Source organism: Pygocentrus nattereri, chromosome 7 (genome assembly GCF_015220715.1).
Source record: "Pygocentrus nattereri isolate fPygNat1 chromosome 7, fPygNat1.pri, whole genome shotgun sequence".
NCBI classification, from domain to species: domain Eukaryota; kingdom Metazoa; phylum Chordata; class Actinopteri; order Characiformes; family Serrasalmidae; genus Pygocentrus; species Pygocentrus nattereri.
This window is the reverse complement of record NC_051217.1, coordinates 26159983-26182929: the sequence shown is the minus strand read 5'-3', so window position 1 is coordinate 26182929 and position 22947 is coordinate 26159983. Positions and strand designations below refer to the sequence as shown.

General features: G+C 48.0%; 1 protein-coding gene across 3 annotated transcripts in view; it reads left to right on the top strand.

Moving 5' to 3' along the window:
* dner (delta/notch-like EGF repeat containing) overlaps positions 1 to 22947 on the top strand; it is a 142899-nt gene that overhangs the window by 98837 nt on the left and 21115 nt on the right. For 2 of the 3 annotated variants that reach the window (XM_017686934.2, XM_037539784.1), the window contains exons 4-7: positions 243 to 406; positions 1250 to 1398; positions 4226 to 4379; positions 22297 to 22410. In XM_017686934.2, the coding sequence (XP_017542423.1) occupies positions 243 to 406; positions 1250 to 1398; positions 4226 to 4379; positions 22297 to 22410 (581 nt within the window). The remainder of the gene's footprint in view (positions 1 to 242; positions 407 to 1249; positions 1399 to 4225; positions 4380 to 22296; positions 22411 to 22947) is intronic. The other variant, XM_017686935.2, reaches the window with a different exon arrangement.

The following is a 22947-nucleotide window of genomic DNA, read 5'->3' as shown; positions in this document are numbered from 1 at the left end:
ATAGCAGGTGTGCTGAGTTGAATCGAGTCGGTATCGAGTGGTGGAAAAGCAGTTTTTGATCCACATTTCATCCCAGACTGCATTTTGAAAAAGGCACAATATAGGGCAGCCAATCAGAACAGAGCTCATTTACATACATCCGATCAAGAGAGGTTAGAAAATGGCCAAGTAAAAATGAGTTATGACATCTCTCTCCCTTTCGCTCTCTCTCTCTCTTTCTTTCTCTCTCTCTCTGTCTGTAGGTTGGTGGTTAATATTAGTGGTCCCGCTGTGTTATGGCGAGTTAAGGATGAAGGTTATTCACACTGCTCTGTAGACGACGGCACCATTGTTTGGTTCCAGCAGGCGGCCGACGGTCTGGTCATCCCTGACCAGTCACTTCCACTCGGACACAATTACTTCATCAGTAAGTATGTGTGTGTTTGTCCTGTTGAAGCTCAGCAGTAATGGAGACAGAGTTTGATGTCTCATGTCATCAGTTTCATTACTGATGCCCACAGTATGGCTGTGCTTGGAATAGTGCACTGTGAACCGTAAACTGCACCAGTGCATCCTGTACACTGTGTACTCCAGTATATAACACAAGCCGTGTGCCGAACTAGACAGGGTCGTGACTAGACCACCACCGAACTGAACCCATCAAACTGATCTCAAGACCTGCCCCATTTTCCTCAGCCCTCCAATCATTCCTGAGAAACTGTTGCTCGCTGCTTTTCAACATGTCCACTTGCATTTTGGTCGAGACCGAGGGACTGAGGGACCGAGAGCAGGGCGGATTCATCTGTGTGGTAAACCTGTGTGGCTTCCAAGCACACCTGTTTTCCTCCGTTTGCGAGTCATTTCATTTTTATTACAGTCATAGTTGGTAATAAAAGTCAGACTGAATAATAAACAGAAGCCTGAAAAGTCTCCACCTCAAGACCAGCAGAGGGCGCTGGTGTGGATTTGTGGACGGATGTGCAGCAGCATTTGGTAAAGTTTCTGTCATTTTGCTGTTATTAACGCAAAGAAGGGCTGAATCCAGCACTACTAAAACAACTAGGCAGTCACGTCAGTGCTTTCATCCTCCTGAAACAGCCATGATGCACTTTGGGATGCAGTATATCTTGGAGCTCTACTGGAAAGTTCACGGCAGAACGTCACCCGGGGATCTTTGGTGTTCTGGAGAACGTCAGTACGCAGCCGTATTAGTGCTATTCAAACACAGCCAAAGCTTTTCTCTCTCTAACTCTTCTTATTTGTTTGTAAGCTGTGCTGCGTGTTGGCGCCCCCTCTGCTCCGGAGGTGACTGTGCGTCTGCAGCTAACAGTGAAGGCCAGCAGCTGCATGGAACCTGGCAGTGGCTTCAGCGACCCACAATGCTCTGGCAGAGGGAGGTGCATCACCCAGCCATCTGCGGTAAGATAAAAAAGTCTCTCTCCTGCAGGTGAGGTTAAAGCAATAAATCAAGCTTCCACTCTCCCCAAATTAGTGGTTTTGAACCTGTGAGTCGCCCTCCAGTGGGCTATGGTGGTACTGCAAGGGGGCCATAATTAGGAAGGCCTTCATGAGTTGAATTTGGAGATTAAGAAGAGGGAAATGCTAACCTCTGCAGAGCTGTGGTCTGAAAGGAACCCGGTTTGACACATTCAGTTTGCATGCCTGTCAAATGGCCCTTTCATGTTAAAGTATGCAGTTATTGGCTACAATAAGTGATGAAACTAATCAATACTGTTTTTCCAGACCGAGTATGAGTGCATATTTTTAGTACACAGTGATGCTGAGTCCAACATGATACTGAGTAACCTACTCGCTGTTAGTGTAAATAAGTTTAATGTACTTAACAGTTAAATCCTTAAAATCTACCCAGTGTTTAATGAAGTGCATTAGCTCACTCTGCTACATTAGTGATCGAAAAGCGCTGCAGTAGTATAATGGTTGGGAGCAAGGAGGCAGACGCATATGCGGAGATAAGCGACTTTTACTATGGGCAAATCCAGGGTCATAGTCTAAAGGTTCATGTAGCCAACACGGATCGATCGGGGGGCAGACATGACCGACAAACCAGAATAACAATGTGAACAATACAAGCAGAACAAACAACAATGCAAACACCAATACAAAGATCAGCAAAGACAAAACGGCAAACACAGGGCTTAAATACAACAGGGCCAACAAGGGATCACAAGACACAGGTGGAAACACAGGTGGCAACAATCAGGGGTGGAGTCACTAAACAAGGGGGCAGGACTACAAACCAAAACACAACACAAACAGATGGACAGGACTGGGAGGGGCCAGTCATGACAAGTAGATAAAGTAGGTTTCATAGTTTTGATCCTTTGTCTGTCTCAATACTTTCCATGTTGTTGGAGTTGTTTGATTGCTGGTTGAGCTGTAACTGACCATCCTCTGAAGCCAAACGGACACTGCATGATGTTGTTCTTTGGTGATCTTGATCTTGTTCTTTGGTGACTCTCAGTGTATGTTTAAATAGACCATCGTGTTTAGACAAAGCGACGATTTATAGACTCCAACTGTACAAAATGCTCCATCTGACTGACCTGCTACAGGATAAGGAGCCTCTACAGACCGTTATCAATAAAGCTGATTCACTCAGAATAACTGAGTACTAAGCAAAAATGCTGAGACACAGAGCAGTGCTGGTAACACTCTGGTACGCTGGTAGCACTATTATACACAGTTCGGTCTCTCTACAGTCTGACTTACACAGGCAGTTTATAGAAAGATCACTGTTTTAATGTGCATACCTCGTAATTCTATTCAACTGAACAGAGGAAAGCTGCACAGAGAGACGTTGATAGCAAATTGACTTTTTCACCTCTATTTTGTTGGCCTACGTGTCTCCACCTGTGTTGGTGAAGTGGATATGATTGTGTGTGTATAAACGGTCTAAAATGTCTCAGTGTATCCTGGAGTCGTAACATTTAAAGTGAGCGACGGCTTTGTGTCCGACCGTGCTGGAGTCAATAACTCTTCTCTGAGTGATCAGATCCTCTGTCACTGAGTTTGTTCATTAGCGCAGCAGCTACACTCAGCTACCCTCACATGGCATCATGTTTTGTAGTAAATGAGCGGGTATCGGTATCGATGCATCCCTGGAGTCTGAAGTTGGTTTTTTTAGCTTTAACACTGGAGCTGTGAGGCTAATGTAACTAACAAGTAATAAAGGCTTATACCCACCAATGTCGCATCATGACTAAATCATTTACATTTTTGCTGAAGTATCACTTTAAAGGCTGTAAGATCTACAGTGTGTGATATAAGAAAAGCTGCAGAGGAGAGAATGGAGAGAGAGAGAGAGAGAGAGAGAGAAACTAATCTAAGAATAGAAAGAGCGAGAGAGAGGGAGAGAGAGAGAAACTAGTCTAAGAATAGAAAGAGAGCGAGAGAAAGAGAGAGAGAGAGAGAGAGAGAGAGAGAGAGAGAGAGAGAGAGAGAGAGAGAGCACTCATTAATCAAAGGCGGCTCTGCAAGAGTTTTCGGTTCAGTTCAGTGAAGCAGATTTAAATACAGTGTAACGCCGCAGAGCATGGAGGTGGATGCATACACTGAGATAAGCAACTTTTATTGAGGGCAATTCCAGGGTTGTGGTCATGACAGTCCAGGTTCAAAAACCCAACAAAGAGAGATTGGGATTCAGACATAACGAAAGAAACACTGAATCAAACAACACCAACAAACAATCAGAACATCTAACATCTAACATCAAACAAACAACAAACAACATCCCAAACAACAAAGACCAGCAAAGACAAGGGGCTTAAATACAACAAAGGGCTTAAATACAACAGGATGATGAAGGACAGGTGGAAAGAATCAGGGGTGGAGTCACGAAACAAGGGGCCAGACTAGACGAAAAAACAAAAGCAGTTGACTAGACCAAAACACAACACGAACACATGGAGAGGACTGGGAGGGGCCAATCGTGACATACAGCTGACATTAATATCACAGGAACAAACATCTCAGAAGAGCATTTGTGTTTTATAACTATTATATAATATTTGTAATTTTACAAATAAAACATTCATAAATATATATTAAAATTCATTAAAGATTGAGATGATCAAAGAACATTATTTTGTAGTAACAACAGTTAATACAGTTACAGTCTCATATATGCGATATATCTAATTATGTGATGTGCATGATAAATTAAACATTTAATGGTGCTGAATGTGTTATTTACAGTAAGAGTCTTGTGTGTTTGTGTGTGTTGTAGAGCACGTTTTATTGTCAGTGTGACGATGGATTTTCTGGAATTTTCTGTGAGGAATTTGATGCGTGCCACACAAAGCCGTGTGAGAATAATGGAACCTGCACTGACCTGAGACAGGGAGACGAGGGACGCAACTACACCTGTATCTGCCCACCAGGTGAGCATATGTGTGTGTATATGTGGTGCCCATAAACAATTCAGGGACACCTCACCTTCATATTGTGTCATAACATGTGTATTAGCACTGAATAACATTTATATTGATGAACATTATGCTGGAAATTCCAACTTACCTAAAGCTGTTTTAGGAGGTAAATGACAAACTAAAGTGATGGATGTTTGTTCCTCTTATAGAAGAATAGAGAGAGAGAGAGAGATAGAGAGAGTGAGAGAGTGGGAGAATTGGGAGAATAGAGAGAGAGAGAGAGAGAGAAAGAGAAAGAGAAGGGGAGAGTGGGAGAATAGAGAGAGAGATGGGGGGAGAGTGGGAGAATAGAGAGAGAAAGAGGGAGGTGGGAGAATAGAGAGAGAGAGAAAGAGTGGGGGGGTGGGAGAACAGAGAGAAAGAGTGGGAGGGAGAGAGAGAGAAAGAGAGAGAGAGAGAGTGGGAGAGTGGGAGAATAGAGAGAGGGGGGGAGTCTGAGAATAGAGAGAGAGTGGGAGAGTGGGGGAGTGGGAGAATAGAGAGAGGGGGGGAGTGTCTGAATAGAGAGAGAGAGTGGGGGAGAGAGACACAGAGAGAAGAGGAGAGTGGGAGAATAGAGAGAGAGAGGGGGAGAGTGGGAGAATAAAGAGAGGGAGAGAGAGAGACAGACAGAGAGAAGGGGAGAGTGGGAGAATAGAGAGAGAGGGGGTGGGAGAATAGAGAGAGAGAGAGAGAGAGAGGGAGAGTGTGAGAGTGGGAGAATTAGGAGAATAGAGAGAGAGAGGGGGAGAGAGGGAGAGAGAGAAGGGGAGAATAGAGAGAGAGAGAGGGGGGAATGTGAGAGTGGGAGAATTGGGAGAATACAGAGAGAGAGAGGGGGGGTGTGAGAATGGGAGAATTGGGAGAATAGAGAGAGAGAGGGGGGAGAGTGTGACAGTGGGAGAATTGGGAGAATAGAGAGAGAGAGGGGGGAGAGTGTGACAGTGGGAGAATTGGGAGAAGAGAGAGAGAGAGGGAGAGAGAGAGAAGGGGAGTGTGAGAATAGAGAAAGAGAGGGGGGGTGTGAGAATAGAGAGAGAGAGGGAGAGAGAGAGAGGGAGAATAGAGAGAGGGGGTGTGAGAATAGAGTGTGGGAGAATTGGGAGAAGAGAGAGAGAGAGAGATAGAGAGAGGAGGAGAGTGGGAGAATTGTGAGAATAGAGAGAGAGAGAGAAGGGGAGAGGGAGAATAGAGAGGGGGGAGTGGGAGAATAGAGAGAGAGAGGGAGAGGGGGGAGAGTGTGACAGTGGGAGAATTGGGAGAAGAGAGAGAGAGAGAGAGAGAGAGAGAGGGAGAGAGAGAGAGAAGGGGAGAATAGAGAGAGAGGGGGGAGTGTGAGAAAAGAGGGGGGGAGGAGTGTGAGAATAGAGAGAGAGAGAGGGAGAGAGAGGGGGGAGAGTGACTGAATAGAGAGAGAGAGTGGGTGAATTGGGAGAATAGAGAGGGGGGGTGTGAGAATAGAGAGAGAGAGTGGGAGAGAGAGAGAGACAGAGAGAAGGGGAGAGTGGGACAATAGAGAGAGAGAGTGGGAGAATTGGGAGAATAGAGAGAGGGGGGTGTGAGAATAGAGAGAGTGGGAGAGAGAGAGAGACAGAGAGAAGGGGAGAGTGGGAGAATAGAGAGAGGGGGGGGAGTTTGGAGAATAGAGAGGGGGGGGTGGGAGAATAGAGAGAGAGAGAGAGAGACGGGGAGAGTGTGAGAGTGGGAGAATTAGGAGAATAGAGGAAGAGAGAGAGAGGGGGAGAGAGGGAGAGAGAGAAGGGGAGAATAGAGAGAGAGGGGGGGAGTGTGAGAGTGGGAGAATTGGGAGAAGAGAGAGAGAGAAGGGGAGTGTGAGAATAGAGAGTGGGAGAATTGGGAGAATAGAGAGAGAGAGGGAGAGATAGAGAGAGAGAAAGAGAGAGAGAGGAGGAGAGTGTGAGAATAGAGAGTGGGAGAATTGGGAGAATAGAGAGAGAGGGGGGGTGGGAGAATACAGAGAGAGAGAGAGGGAGAGTGTGAGAGTGGGAGAATTAGGAGAATAGAGAAAGAGAGAGAGAGGGGGAGAGAGAAGGGGAGAATAGAGAGAGGGGGGGAGTGTGAGAGTGGGAGAATTGGGAGAATAGAGAGAGAGCGAACAAGAGAGAGGGGGGGTGTGGGAGAATAGAGGGGGGGAGTGGGAGAATAGAGAGAGAGAGGGAGAGAGAGAGAGGGGGGAGAGTGTGACAGTGGGAGAATTGGGATAAGAGAGGGAGAGAGAGAGAAGGGGAGTGTGAGTATAGAGAGTGGGAGAATTGGGAGGAGAGAGAGAGAGAGAGAGAGAGGAGGAGGAGAGTGTGAGAAGTGAGAATAGAGTGGGAGAATTGGGAGAATAGAGAGAGAGAGAGAGAGGGAGAGAGAGAGGAGGAGAGTGAGAGAATAGAGAGTGGGAGAGTGGGAGAATTGGGAGAATAGAGAGAGAGAGAAGGGGAGAGTGGGAGAATAGAGAGGGGGGGTGTGAGAATAGAGAGAGAGAGAGGGAGAGAGGGGGGGAGAGTGTGACAGTGGGAGAATTGGGAGAAGAGAGAGAGAGAGAGAGAGAGAGAGAGAGAGAGAAGGGGAGAATAGAGAGAGAGGGGGGGAGTGTGAGAATAGAGAGAGAGAGTGGGAGAATTGGGAGAATAGAGAGAGGGGGGATGTGAGAATAGAGAGAGAGAGTGGGAGAGAGAGAGAGAGACAGAGAGAAGGGGAGAGTGGGAGAATAGAGAGAGGGGGGGGGGAGAGTTGGGAGAATAGAGAGAGGGGGGGTGGGAGAATAGAGAGAGAGAGGGAGGGAGAGAGAGGGGGAGAGTGTGAGAGTGGGAGAATTAGGAGAATAGGGAAAGAGAGAGAGGGGGAGAGAGGGAGAGAGAGAAGGGGAGAATAGAGAGAGAGGGGGGGAGTGTGAGAGTGGGAGAATTGGGAGAAGAGAGAGAGAGAAGGGGAGTGTGAGAATAGAGAGTGGGAGAATTGGGAGAATAGAGAGAGAGAGGGAGAGATAGAGAGAGAGAAAGAGAGAGAGAGGAGGAGAGTGTGAGAATAGAGAGTGGGAGAATTGGGAGAATAGAGAGAGAGGGGGGGTGGGAGAATACAGAGAGAGAGAGAGGGAGAGTGTGAGAGTGGGAGAATTAGGAGAATAGAGAAAGAGAGAGAGAGGGGGAGAGAGAAGGGGAGAATAGAGAGAGGGGGGAGTGTGAGAGTGGGAGAATTGGGAGAATAGAGAGAGAGCGAACAAGAGAGAGGGGGGGTGTGGGAGAATAGAGGGGGGGAGTGGGAGAATAGAGAGAGAGAGGGAGAGAGAGAGAGGGGGGAGAGTGTGACAGTGGGAGAATTGGGATAAGAGAGGGAGAGAGAGAGAAGGGGAGTGTGAGAATAGAGAGTGGGAGAATTGGGAGACTAGAGAGAGAGAGAGACAGAGAGAGAGAGAGAGAGAGAGAGAGGAGGAGAGTGTGAGAATAGAGAGTGGGAGAATTGGGAGAATAGAGAGATCCATGTATGTCGGTAATAAATGTGGAGTAAAAATTGGCAATAAAACGACGGAGGTCTTCACTCAGGGGCGTGGTGTCCGGCAGGGCTGCAGCTTGTCTCCTACTCTCTTTAATATCTATATCAATGATCTAGTGGTGTTACTGGAGCAATCTGCAAATCCCGGCCTGACACTAAACGACACGGAAGTTAAATTCTTCCTCTACGCAGATGACCTGGTGCTGCTGTCGCCCACAGAAAAGGGGCTTCAGCAGCATCTGGACCTACTAGAGAAGTACTGTCAGACCTGGGCCCTGACAGTAAACCCTGATAAATCTAAGATCATGATCTTCCAAAAGAAAGCCAGATCTCAGGAAAGCAGACATGTTTTTTATCTAGGAGACACCGCCCTAGACCACACCCTCTCCTATAATTACCTGGGGCTCAGAATCAGCGCCTCAGGAGGCTTCGGTCTGGCAGTGGATGCACTGTAAGAGAAGGCCTGCAGAGCCCTCTACTCAATTAAACACAAATTCAACAAGATTGACATCCCAATTCCAATCTGGCTGAAAATCTTTGAAAGTATAATCCTGCCCATTGCGCTGTACGGTAGTGAAGTATGGGGTCCACTCAGTTGTCATGACTACACTAGATGGGACAAGCATCCCATTGAAGCCCTGCATGCAGAATTCTGCAGATTAATTTTACGTGTCCAAAGAAATACCCCAACTAATGCATGCAGAGCTGAATTAGGCAGATTCCCATTAATCATTAATATCAAAAAAAGAGCTCTCAAATTCTGGATGCACCTAAAATCAAGTCCCACAACAAGCCTACAGTTCCAGGCCCTCCAGTCCCAAGAGCTGAACCCTGAAAAGAGTCCCCTGTGTCAGCTGGTCCAGAGACTGACCAAGACACTGACCCCTAATAACCCCAACTCTCTGACCAGCCCTGCTTCCCAAACACCAATCAGAATAACCCAAATTATTAAACACAGCAAAAACACTTATCTGGAACATTGGAGAACCCAAACTCATTCCCAAAACAGACTGACCTGTTTTCTGACCCTAAAACACGAATACGCCCTGGCCAAGTATCTCCTCACTGTCCGAGATACGAAGCAGAGACAGATCCTCACCAAATACAGACTGAGTGACCACAGCCTGGCCGTCGAGAGAGGCCGCTTTAAACACTCCTGGATCCCGAGAGAGGACAGAGTGTGTGGTCACTGCAGGACAGGTGAGGTTGAGACAGAGGTGCACTTCCTTCTACACTGCCCCAAATATGAACATATAAGAAATAAATACTTCAGTCAGTTTGAAGAAGAAGAGAGCGGCTTCAGAGCGCTGACCGACAGCCAGAAACTGACCATTACACTCGGAGAGGGTCCATCAGCCCCCACTGCAGCCAGATACGTACACGAGTGTCACACACTCCGGGACAGTGAGTGAAACACCAACCCCCCCCAACACACACACACACACTTTGTATATATTATCTGTATGTAAGTTCTTCTTGCTTTGTTTGTTTGATACTGTATATTTAATAATTATATTATTTTATTAATTAACACTTCTATATGTATATTTTCTTTTATATATATATATATATATATATATATATATATATGTATATATAATTTAAAAAGAATATATATATATACATGTATACATTTAACACTTAATATTTAATTAATTAACATATATATATATATATATATATATATATATATATATTTAATGTATATTTTCAATGTTTATTTATAGTATGAACGCTTTGACAATACAAATGTGTGAGTGGGAGGGGGGAGTGGGAGAATAGAGAGAGAGAGAGAGAGGGAGAGAGAGAGAGAGAGAGAGAGAGAGAGAGAGAGAGAGAGAGAGAGAAAGGGAGAATAGAGAGGGGGGGTGTGAGAATAGAGAGGGGGGAGGGTGAGAATAGAGAGAGAGAGAGGGAGAGAGAGATAGAGAGATAGGGAGAATAGAGAGGGGGGGTGTGAGAATAGAGAGTGGGAGAATTGGGAGAAGACAGAGAGAGAGAGAGGAGGAGAGTGTGAGAATAGAGAGTGGGAGAGTTGCAGAATTGGGAGAATAGAGAGAGAGAGAGAGAGAGGGAGAGAGAGAGAAGGTGAGAGTGGGAGAATAGAGAGATAGAGAGAGGGGGAGAGTGGGAGAATAGAGAGAGAGAGGGGGGAGAGTGGGAGAATAGAGAGAGAGAGAGAGAGAGAGAGAGAGAGAGAGAGAGAGAGAGAGAGAGAGAGAGAGAGAGAGAGAGAGAGAGAGAGAGAGAGAGAGAGAGAGAAGGGGAGAATAGAGAGAGAGGGGGGGAGTGTGAGAATAGAGAGAGGGGGGATTGTGAGAATAGAGAGAGAGAGGGAGAAAGAAAGAGAGAGAGAGAGGGAGAATAGAGGGGGGGGTGAGAATAGAGAGTGGGAGAATTGGGAGAAGACAGAGAGAGAGAGAGGAGGAGAGTGTGAGAATAGAGAGTGGGAGAGTTGCAGAATTGGGAGAATAGAGAGAGAGAGAGAGAGAGAGAGAGAGAGAGAGAGAGAGAGAGAGAGAGGGAGAGAGAGAGAGAGGGAGAGAGAGAGAAGGTGAGAGTGGGAGAATAGAGAGATAGAGAGAGGGGGAGAGTGGGAGAATAGAGAGAGAGAGAGGGGGGAGAGTGGGAGAATAGAGAGAGAGAGAGAGAGAGAGAGAGAAGGGGAGAATAGAGAGAGAGGAGGGGAGTGTGAGAATAGAGAGAGGGGGGGACTGTGAGAATAGAGAGAGGGGGGGATTGTGAGAATAGAGAGAGAGAGAGGGAGAGAGAAAGAGAGAGAGAGAGGGAGAATAGAGGGGGGGTGTGAGAATAGAGAGTGGGAGAATTGGGAGAAGACAGAGAGAGAGAGAGAGAGAGAGAGGAGGAGAGTGGGAGAATAGTGAGGGGGGTGGCAGCGTAGAGAGAAAGAAAAAGAGAGAGAGTGGGAGAGTGGGAGAACAGAGAAAGAGGGGGGGAGCGTGACAATAGAGAGAAAGAGTGGGAGAATTGGGAGAATAAAGAGAGAGAGAGAAAGAGAGAGGGAGGAGTGGGAGAATAGAGAGAGAGTGTGGGAGAGTGGGAGAATTGGGAGAATAGAGAGAGAGGGAGAGTGTGAGAATAGAGAGAGAGAGTGGAAGAATAGGGGGGAATAGAGAGGGAGAGTGGGAGAGAGAGAGAGAGAGGGAGTGGGAGAGTGGGAGAATTGGGAGAATAGAGAGAGAGAGAGAGAGAGAGAGAGAGAGAAAGAATAGAGAGAGAGAGTGGGAGAATAGAGAGAGAAACTGTGGGAGAATAGAGAGAGAAAGAGAGAGAGAGTGTGAGAGTGGGAGAATAGAGAGAGGGGGGGAGTATGAGAATAGAGAGTGAGTGAGAGAGAGAGACAGAGAGAGAGAGAGAAAGAGAGAGGGGGGGTGGGAGAATAGAGAGAGAGAGCAAGAGGGGGGGAGAGTGGGAGAATAGAGAGGGGGGAGTGGGAGAATAGAGAGAGAGAGGGAGAGAGAGAGAGGGGGGAGAGTGTGACAGTGGGAGAATTGGGAGAAGAGAGAGAGAGAGAGAGGGAGAGAGAGAGAAGGGGAGTGTGAGAATAGAGAAAGAGAGGGGGGGTGTGAGAATAGAGAGAGAGAGGGAGAGAGAGAGAGAGAGAGAGAGGGAGAATAGAGAGAGAGGGGTGTGAGAATAGAGAGTGGGAGAATTGGGAGAAGAGAGAGAGAGAGAGGAGGAGAGTGTGAGAATAGAGAGTGGGAGATTTGGGAGAATAGAGAGAGAGAGGGAGAGAGAGGGGGAGAGTGTGACAGTGGGAGTATTGGGAGAAGTGTGAGAGAGAGAGAGGGGGGGGAGAGTGTGAGAATAGAGAGTGGGAGAGTGGGAGAATTGGGAGAGAGAGGGAGAGAGGGGGGGAGAGTGTGACAGTGGGAGAATTGGGAGAAGAGAGAGAGAGAGATAGAGAGAGAGAGAGAGAGAGAGAGGGAGAGAGAGAAGGGGAGAAAAGAGAGAGAGGGGGGGAGTGTGAGAATAGAGAGGGGGGGTGAGAATAGAGAGAGAGAGAGGGAGAGAGGGGGGGGTGTCTGAATAGAGACAGAGAGTGGGAGAATAGAGAGAGGGGGGGTGTGAGAATAGAGAGAGAGAGAGTGGGAGAGAGAGAGACAGAGAGAAGGGGAGAGTGGGAGAATAGAGAGCGAGAGGGGGAGAGTGGGAGAATAGAGAGAGGGAGGGGGAGAGTGGGAGAATAGAGAGAGGGAGGGGGAGAGTTGGGAGAATAGAGAGAGAGGGGGGGGTGGGAGAATACAGAGAGAGAGAGAAAGAGAGAGTGTGAGAGTGGGAGAATTGGGAGAAGAGAGAGAGAGATAGAGAGAGAGAGGGAGAGAGAGAAGGGGAGAATAGAGAGAGAGAGGGGGGGGTGTGAGAATAGAGAGGGGGGGTGAGAATAGAGAGAGAGAGAGAGGGAGAGAGGGGGGGAGTGTCTGAATAGAGAGAGAGAGTGGGAGAATTGGGAGAATAGAGAGAGGGGGGGTGTGAGAATAGAGAGAGAGAGTGGGAGAGAGAGAGACAGAGAGGGAGGGGGGGGGGGAGTGTCTGAATAGAGAGAGAGAGTGGGAGAATTGGGAGAATAGAGAGAGGGGGGTGTGAGAATAGAGAGAGAGAGTGGGAGAGAGAGAGAGAGACAGAGAGAAGGGGAGAGTGGGAGAATAGAGAGAGAGAGTGGAAGAATAGGGGGGAATAGAGAGGGAGAGTGGGAGAGAGAGAGAGAGAGGGAGTGGGAGAGTGGGAGAATTGGGAGAATAGAGAGAGAGAGAGAGAGAGAGAGAGAGAAAGAATAGAGAGAGAGAGTGGGAGAATAGAGAGAGAAACTGTGGGAGAATAGAGAGAGAAAGAGAGAGAGAGTGTGAGAGTGGGAGAATAGAGAGAGGGGGGGAGTATGAGAATAGAGAGTGAGTGAGAGAGAGAGACAGAGAGAGAGAGAGAAAGAGAGAGGGGGGGTGGGAGAATAGAGAGAGAGAGCAAGAGGGGGGGAGAGTGGGAGAATAGAGAGGGGGGAGTGGGAGAATAGAGAGAGAGAGGGAGAGAGAGAGAGGGGGGAGAGTGTGACAGTGGGAGAATTGGGAGAAGAGAGAGAGAGAGAGAGGGAGAGAGAGAGAAGGGGAGTGTGAGAATAGAGAAAGAGAGGGGGGGGGTGAGAATAGAGAGAGAGAGGAGAGAGAGAGAGAGAGAGAGGGAGAATAGAGAGAGAGGGGTGTGAGAATAGAGAGTGGGAGAATTGGGAGAAGAGAGAGAGAGAGAGGAGGAGAGTGTGAGAATAGAGAGTGGGAGATTTGGGAGAATAGAGAGAGAGAGGGAGAGAGAGGGGGAGAGTGTGACAGTGGGAGTATTGGGAGAAGTGTGAGAGAGAGAGGGGGGGGGGAGAGTGTGAGAATAGAGAGTGGGAGAGTGGGAGAATTGGGAGAGAGAGGGAGAGAGGGGGGGGAGAGTGTGACAGTGGGAGAATTGGGAGAAGAGAGAGAGAGAGATAGAGAGAGAGAGAGAGAGAGGGAGAGAGAGAAGGGGAGAAAAGAGAGAGAGGGGGGGAGTGTGAGAATAGAGAGGGGGGGTGAGAATAGAGAGAGAGAGAGGGAGAGAGGGGGGGGTGTCTGAATAGAGACAGAGAGTGGGAGAATAGAGAGAGGGGGGGTGTGAGAATAGAGAGAGAGAGAGTGGGAGAGAGAGAGACAGAGAGAAGGGGAGAGTGGGAGAATAGAGAGCGAGAGGGGGAGAGTGGGAGAATAGAGAGAGGGAGGGGGAGAGTGGGAGAATAGAGAGAGGGAGGGGGAGAGTTGGGAGAATAGAGAGAGAGGGGGGGTGGGAGAATACAGAGAGAGAGAGAAAGAGAGAGTATGAGAGTGGGGGGAGTGTGAGAATAGAGAAAGAGAGGGGGGGTGTGAGAATAGAGAGAGAGAGGGAGAGAGAGAGAGAGAGAGAGAGAGGGAGAATAGAGAGAGAGGGGTGTGAGAATAGAGAGTGGGAGAATTGGGAGAAGAGAGAGAGGAGGAGAGTGTGAGAATAGAGAGTGGGAGATTTGGGAGAATAGAGAGAGAGAGGGAGAGAGGGGGGGAGAGTGTGACAGTGGGAGTATTGGGAGAAGTGTGAGAGAGAGAGAGGGGGGGGAGAGTGTGAGAATAGAGAGTGGGAGAGTGGGAGAATTGGGAGAGAGAGGGAGAGAGGGGGGGAGAGTGTGACAGTGGGAGAATTGGGAGAAGAGAGAGAGAGGGAGAGAGAGAAGGGGAGAATAGAGAGAGAGGGGGGGAGTGTGAGAATAGAGAGGGGGGGTGAGAATAGAGAGAGAGAGAGGGAGAGAGGGGGGGGTGTCTGAATAGAGACAGAGAGTGGGAGAATAGAGAGAGGGGGGGTGTGAGAATAGAGAGAGAGAGTGGGAGAGAGAGAGACAGAGAGAAGGGGAGAGTGGGAGAATAGAGAGCGAGAGGGGGAGAGTGGGAGAATAGAGAGAGGGAGGGGGAGAGTTGGGAGAATAGAGAGAGAGGGGGGGGTGGGAGAATACAGAGAGAGAGAGAAAGAGAGAGTGTGAGAGTGGGAGAATTGGGAGAAGAGAGAGAGAGATAGAGAGAGAGAGGGAGAGAGAGAAGGGGAGAATAGAGAGAGAGAGGGGGGGGTGTGAGAATAGAGAGGGGGGGTGAGAATAGAGAGAGAGAGAGAGGGAGAGGGGGGGAGTGTCTGAATAGAGAGAGAGAGTGGGAGAATTGGGAGAATAGAGAGAGGGGGGGTGTGAGAATAGAGAGAGAGAGTGGGAGAGAGAGAGACAGAGAGGGAGGGGGGGGGGAGTGTCTGAATAGAGAGAGAGAGTGGGAGAATTGGGAGAATAGAGAGAGGGGGGTGTGAGAATAGAGAGAGAGAGGGGAAGAGTTGGGAGAATAGAGAGAGAGAGGGGGTGGGAGAATACAGAGAGAGAGGGAGAGTGTGAGAGTGTGAGAATTAGGAGAATAGAGAAAGAGAGAGAGAGGGTTAGAGAGAAGGGGAGAATAGAGAGGGGGGAGTGTGAGAGTGGGAGAATTGGGAGAATAGAGAGAGAGAGAGCAAGAGAGAGGGGGGGTGTGGGAGAATAGAGGGGGGGAGTGGGAGAATAGAGAGAGAGAGGGAGAGAGAGGGGGGAGAGTGTGACAGTGGGAGAATTGGGAGAAGAGGGGGAGAGAGAGAGAAGGGGAGTGTGAGAATAGAGAGTGGGAGCATTGGGAGAATAGAGAGAGAGAGAGAGAGAGAGAGAGAGAGAGAGAGGAGGAGGAGAGTGTGAGAATAGAGAGTGGGAGAACTGGGAGAATAGAGAGAGAGAGAGAGAGAGAGGAGGAGAGTGTGAGAATAGAGAGTGGGAGAATTGGGAGAATAGAGAGAGGGGGGGGGAGTGTGACAGTGGGAGAATTGGGAGAAGAGAGAGAGAGAGAGAGAGAGAGAGAGAGAGAGAGAGAGAGAGAGAGAGAGAGAGAGAGAGAGAGAGAGATCGAGAGGGAGAGAGAGAGAAGGGGAGAATAGAGAGGGGGGTGTGAGAATAGAGAGGGGGGAGTGTGAGAATAGAGAGAGAGAGAGAGAGGGAGTGTGAGAGTGGGAGAATTGGGAGAATAGAGAGAGAGAGAGAGAGAGAGAGAGAGAGAGAGAGAGGGAGGAAGAATAGAGAGAGAGAGAGTGGGAGAATAGAGAGAGAAACTGTGGGAGAATTGGGAGAATAGAGAGGGAGAGTGGGAGAATAGAGAGAGGGGGGGTGTGAGAATAGAGAGTGATAGAGAGAGAGAGAGAGAGAGAGAGAGAGAGAGAGAAAGAGAGAGGGGGAGTGGGAGAATAGAGAGAGTGTGTGAGAGAGTGGGAGAATTGGGAGAATAGAGAGAGAGAGAGAGAAGGGGAGAGTGGAGAATAGAGAGGGAGAGTGTGAGAATAGAGAGAGAGAGAGAGAGAGAGAGAGTGGGAGAATTGGGAGAATAGAGAGGGAGAGTGGGAGAATAGAGAGAGAGAGAGTGTGAGAGTGGGAGAATTGGGAGAATAGAGAGGGAGAGTGGGAGAATAGAGAGAGAGAGAGTGTGAGAGTGGGAGAATTGGGAGAATAGAGAGAGAGAGAGAGAGAGAGAGAGAGAGAGAGAGAGGAAGAATAGAGAGAGAGAGAGTGGGAGAATAGAGAGAGAAACTGTGGGAGAATAGAGAGAGAAAGAGAGAGAGAGAGTGGGTGAGTGGGAGAATAGAGAGAGGGGGGGTGTGAGAATAGAGAGTGAGAGAGTGAGAGAGAGGGAGTGTGAGAGTGGGAGAATTGGGAGAATAGAGAGAGAGAGAGAGAGGAAGAACAGAGAGAGAGAGTGGGAGAATAGAGAGAGAAACTGTGGGAGAATAGAGAGAGAAAGAGAGAGAGAGTGGGAGAGTGGGAGAATAGAGAGGGGGGGGTGTGAGAATAGAGAGTGAGAGAGTGAGAGAGAGAGAGAGATACACAGAGAGAGAGAAAGAGAGAGAGAGGCAAAGAGAGAGAGAGGAAGAGAGAAGTCATGTTTAATATGAGCTCCTAAAATTTTTATGTTTTTATTTTAAAATGAGTTAAATTACAGAAAACAAACAAAATATAAACAGATTATCAAGAGTAAACGTGATTTTGAACTGAACACTGTAAACACAGTTAGAAGAACAAATAAAATAAATAACAAAGGGAGACTAGCTAGGAGAGCAGCCTTAGCCGTTAGCACAGGAGGCAAACACACCAGGACCAGGACCAGGAAGAAAAGGAAAAATAAAGGAAACCCAGGCAGGGAGGATATGAGATAGGAGATAAGCTGAACAATAGCTTACTGGAATAAACAACAAACCTACTGGAATAAACTTTAAAAGAAGTTTTAAGGAAGAGCAGAGGAAAGAGATGGGAACAAAACAGATAACATTAGACAGCAAGAGTAGAGTGACGACCAGATTCTGAGCAGCCCAGAACTCTGCCTCACATTTACAGGTAAGATTTGTTTTTAAGAGCCCCAGAAACACTTGGACAGTAGAGCTTAATGCCATAGCAGGGAAATACAGAGGAAACGAAAAAGGAAAACTGACCAGACTCTGCTAAACACGCTAAGTTTACTGAGTCTGCTAATCTGACAGTTACTGTAAGCATCCTATTGGTCGGCAGAGCTGCTGGCATTTTTCAAAACACCCTATCACAATGGCAGCAGCACCCCCCCCCCCTCCCCGTGCATTTGAGTTCCCCATAGAGATCCGCTCTGAGAGCAGCAGACAGCAGCACAGACAGAAAACCCAGAGAGAGAAGCCCGAGACTATGTTTAAAGACTGTAGTGTACTCAAAGGGAAGAGAACCACCACCAACCTGCTCTTTTACACTTAGCGCAGTACAGCATGGCATTCAGCCATACATAAATACCTGACGCACACCACAAAACGAGGGATCTGCAAAGGGCGTCAAATATATATTTTTGAGGAAGCTGAAAAAGACTCTGAAAATCGGCTTCTGACAGTGAATTTATACCAAAACGGTACAGTAATGGTCCAGGGCAGCGAGGAGGCACTGCTGAAGTTTGAAGGGGCCTTTCCCCGCCTCACAGCTCTAGCTGAATGTGAAAGCGCAGAAGCCCACAGTCCAGCCCCCACGCCTCAACCACTACAACCTGAGAGAGAAACAGAGCCCCCCACCATCCCACTGTCACTGCAGAACACAGCGCCCCCTCAGCCTCATTGCCCCTCCCTCGAGCCCACGCCTCCACTCCACTGTAGCTGAGATCAGGAACAGCCTCTCCCTGCTGAAAGTGGAGCTGGTGGAACTGAGGGAGCACATCCACACCCACATCAGCACCAGCATAGACATGAGCCTCCTCAGAGACCAGCTCAGCCTGACTACAAACCAGCTACAGGAGCTGAAGGGAGACATAGAAAACCTGCTCTTCCCGGGTCAAACAACATCGAAAATATGGTGCCCAAAAATAAGAGATGCCCACAGAATAATCTCTGACCCCAACCTCGGCACTCCCAAATACATCATAATCCACACTGGCACCAATGACCTCAGACTAGAGCAAGAGAGAGTCGGAGGACTGGTGTGCAGAGTAGCAGACAGAGCTGCTGAATCATTTCCTAACGCCAAAATTATCGTCTCTACCCTGCTGCCCCGCAAGGACTTCCACCCTGCCACCATCCAGAGGGTCATGTGCACCTAAACAAGCACATGATAAAGGAATTTGCCAGAACACTTAAAGATGTTGCACAAGGCAGACATTCATACTCAGTACTGGAACAACCTGAAAAAGAAAGACTATGAACAATTAGCAATTCTTTTGCATGCAAAGTACAATGACTAAAGTCCACTAAAGTTCCCAAGAGCTGGGTTCCCTAGTGAAAGGAGTTTCCCTTGACCATCCTGCCAGTCCTCCCGTTCCACTCTGGCCATTACCTCTGGACAGTCCACCATTTCACTCCGGCAGTCCTCCACAGGTACTGTATTCAGATATTCTAGGACTGCAACAGACAGGTCAGACCTCAAATGGTCTAGTACCTGTGAAGCCAGGCGCACTGACCTGAGACCAACCATGTCTCCAAACAGTCTCGCTGTGATCCGCGCTATACCCCTCCTCACATGGCGAAGTTTACTGATTCCAGCTTCCAAGAAACTGACCCACAGTGCACCAGAGACCTGAGACAGTGTCGGGAAAATAGAGTTGAAAAACAAAGGTTCCTTGAAGATCCACTTTGATGGAACTGTGGAGCTCTCCCTTGAAAAAGAAAAAAGCTGCCAGGCCTCCACAGCTGCTAAGTAAAAAAGAGTCAAACCTCCCAAGTCCACTGTTCCCAGCGAAAGGGAAAACAGGTGTCTGTCCAAGCCCATGTGACCAGCAAACTGTAGGAGGGCACAGGCCAGGTCCATCCATGACGCTGGTGATACAGCAGCCGCTGCACTACCTGTAAGTGCAAGACAGCGACTCTGGAGTGGATATCCATCAGCCCTTGACCACCCTCCTGCACAGGAAGATACAACACTGCATATCTTAACCAGTGCTGACCACTCCAAAAAAGATCCACCATCGCCCTCTGAATGGCATTAATCAGGTCTCCAGGTGGGTTTAGTACAGTGAACTTATGCCACAACGTTGATGCTATAAGGTTGTTGGCGACAAGAACTCGCCCCCTATATGATAACCGGGGTAGCAACCATGACCATTTAAGCACTTTCTCCATCAGCCCCTCCCAATTCTTAGCCTTAACTTCCTCAGTTCCTAACCAGACCCCTAAAACCTTCAACCCCTTCCTACCCCTCTGTACACCACCTGGAAGTACTGGAAGCAAGCTATTCCCTCTCGGACCACTCCATAAAGCTTCTGTTTTATCCCACTTTAGTCTTGCTGAAGAGGCTTGTTCATAAGTTTTTAAGGACTCTGTCAAACACAACATCAGCATCATGACGTATCACCACTGTAATATCAACCGCATAAGCAGACAGTTTAATGGAAGTAGTCCCACACTGCAAACCTGACAGCTTCTTCCTCAGTAAACAAACAAAAGGTTCAACTGCAATAGAGTAGAGCTGTCCTGACAGTGGACAGCCCAGCCTAATCCCCCTACTAATGGGGACTAGGCGACTTAGACCACCTCCTACCTTAATCATGCAAGAGGCCAAACTCAGGACCAGACAGTCTAGCAAAATCTAAAACTTTTTAAAGTCTATTAACAATACAGCGTGACAGGATCTTAATCAGTGCAAAGAAGCGACACAGGCTGCCAGTTCTTAAGCAGGCAGAGATCACTCTTCTTCGGCAGAAGACAGAGGACAGCACGCTGGCAGCTCTGTGGAAGCATATTGGCATCAAAGCTAGTTTGCAGAACACTGAGAAGATCTTTCCCAATGACTCCCCAGAAGGCCTTGTAAAAGTCCACAGGTAGACCATCAATTCCTGGTGCTTGTCCAGAGGTGAGCTGATGCACAGCTTCTGTCACCACTTCAAAAATCTGTGTGGTATCGAGCTCTTGACTTTGCTCTTGATCGACCTTAGGATGTTCTGCAAGCAGCACTTCAGAGCCATACTGGTCCGTACCTCTAGCTGAGAACAAGTCAGAATAGAATCTCCAAGGGACCTGAGGCAATGGAACCATCGTCCTTCCGCAACGATGCCAAAGACTGACAATCAACAGTGGATCTTTCCAAATTAAATAAGAAAGTAGTGGCAGCATCCATATCATTAAGAGACACAAACCTTGATCTAACCAGGGCCCCCTTTGCTTTTTCATTTAAAATAGCACCTGATTCCTGATGCTTTGTACTTAAAACAGTCTGTATAGCAGGAACATTCTGATTTATCATAAGGTCATGAACTTTTACAATATCTTGCTCCAACACTATAATAGCTGTCCTCAGCCTCGCTGTGGAATACAATGTAAAATTCTGACAGAAAATTTTAATCTGTGCCTTCCCAATCTGCATTAGACTATCAAAATCCCCCCTTTTTTTCAATCCACTTCCCCCAAAACAAATAAAAATTTTCACAAAAGCCTTTGTCTAACAAAAGTTTCCTATTAAAATACCATAGACAACTTCTACTAGCACGAGAAACCATTGAGAAATCAACAGTGCATAGATGATGATCAGAAAAAGAAGTTGGACAAATATTAGACTGACATGTCTCACATTATGGAAGACGTAAAGTCTGTCCAGTCATGCGGCAAAAACCCTCTCAGCAGAACCTTTTACCCAAGTGTACTGTTTGATCCTGGGAAATTTCTCCCGCCACACATCTATCAGATTAAACATAGATATGACCGTGGTTAGAGCAGATGCAGGCTGGGGATGTGGTTCTTCCCCATTTCCATCTCTAGTAAAATCTATTGTGCAGTTCCAGTCCCCCCATAACAGTGATGACCCCAGAAGAGAGAGACTGCAGCACAAACTTCAGTCTGGTAAACAGCTCTACTCTATCAGGTCATCTATTCGGAGCATACACATTAATAAAAACAAAAATCATCAGTATACACCCTGCTTCTATTTCACTAGTACATAACACTGTAACCTTTAAAGACTGGGAGAAAAGTATGGCCACTCCTGCACTAATATTAGACTAAGACTAATAAGCCGTGACTAAGAACATAATCTCCCTTCCACCACAAACCCCAATCAGCTGCCCCATCCTCACTACTGTGGGTCTCCTGTAAAAAAACATACGTGTAACTGCTTTAGGCTAAAGAATTCAGAAAACACAGTCTGTTTACTCCTATCCCTCAGCCCATTAATGTTCAGAGAGCCCAACCTCAGAAAGCCCATCATCGCAGGGAATAGCAGGAGAGAACAGAGAAGAGAACAGGAAAAGCAGACAGGAGAGACCCTTTCCACATGTGCACTGTACTTATACATCCATACGGCCAGAAACGGCTCTAGACTTTGCAGATTTGGCCTTTCGGATCGTGGTTACATGCTTTTTTAGACGAAAATGCTTTTGCTGTGGAAGAACACCATAGCCAACACTCCTCTGCACCTTCAACACTGAACATACAAACCTGTCCAAATCTGGGAAAAACTCGCCGACATTAACAGGTCTGCCTTTAGTCTCATCCAGGAATGAATGAATGACGTGCCTTCATCCGGGTCTTGGGTCACCTCCACCTCAGCGGTCTTACAGCGCTCAGCCGCGGGAGAGACCCGGTTCTCTTGAGCTGCCACCTGATTTTTATGTGGGCACGCAAACCACTTATGGCCAATATCGTCGCATTCAAAACATCTCTGGCTATCTGTACTAGTGTACACCATGAACGAGCTCTCTCCGTGAGCGACGCGGAAAGAGGCCTCCAGTGTTTTATCAGCGCTGTTCAGAAACATGAACACCTGCCGCCTGAAGGACAGAACATGCTTCAGCACCGCGGTCTTACAGCCGAGCGGGATCAGCGTTATCGCACTGGCGAACTTCCCAAAGCGGCTCAGCTCCTTCGCGATCAGATCGTTTGAAATAAACAGCGGAACATTGGCGGAGTAAATTTGGTCATTTCCAACTTTTTCCCCCACTGCTAAAAGCACGTCCTCGACTGTTGCTTCAGCGGCTGGGACACACCTAAAGCCATTAGAGAGGGTCAGAGAAGGCACCATGGCCCCTCACCGCTCACAGCGGCTACACATACGACACCAACAATCAGAAAGAAAAAAAAAAACACGAGAAAAAGAGGAAACTCTCCCACACACCCACACAGAGAGACGCTCAGTCTCAGAGAGAGGGAGAGAAAGAGAGTGGGAGTGGGAGAATAGAGAATAGTCAGGCCCATCAGAAAGAGTACTGTTAAAGCCACTGTGGGCCTCCACTGCCGCTAATTGTTTCGTTAAGAAGAAAAGAGGACAGCTGGGTTAACGAGTGCTCACACTAATTGGGTTTTAGGGAAGTGGTGGTTTGTTGGGACTGTGTGTTAGTATGAGCTGTGTGTGCCACAGGGTTTGAGGGCGAGCGCTGTCAGGCTGTGGTGGATCACTGCGCCTCAGAACCCTGCAGGAACAGAGCCACTTGCACCAGCACGCTGGACGGACCACGCTGCTACTGCACTGAGGGTATGCACACACTCACGCGTGCGCATGCACACAGCAAAGCCTCCTCGGAGATCTCCCAGCTTATATATACTCACATGCCTAAAGGTCATCTATTTACAGTGGTGGGTGTCAGGCTTCTTGGTTCTCTGTCAGACACTCATACCATCAAAAACTCCATTTCCCAGAATCCTTCTGTCAGTCACATCCTTCAACCAATCACAAACCACCCAGCAGATCACAGTCACCTGATTCTGACCACCAGCACCACCTGTTGAAGTCTGTATATACACTAGTCTGTTTGGGAAGTCCTGCCAAGGCTTAGTCACATCAAGCCGTTTGATTCTCTGCTGTTTCGTGTTTGACTTCGCTTTGTTTTCTCCCATTACCGATTGTCGTTCCCATCTTGGCTTTATTGTTATGACCCTCGTCTGTTTTTTCCACTCCGCTTTCGTCCACTCTTATGTACTTCGTCTGGCTACTCTGGTTATTGACCTGGTCTGATGTTCATTTTTATCCGCATGTGTCTGAACCAGCATTACAATAGGAACCAGATGCCCC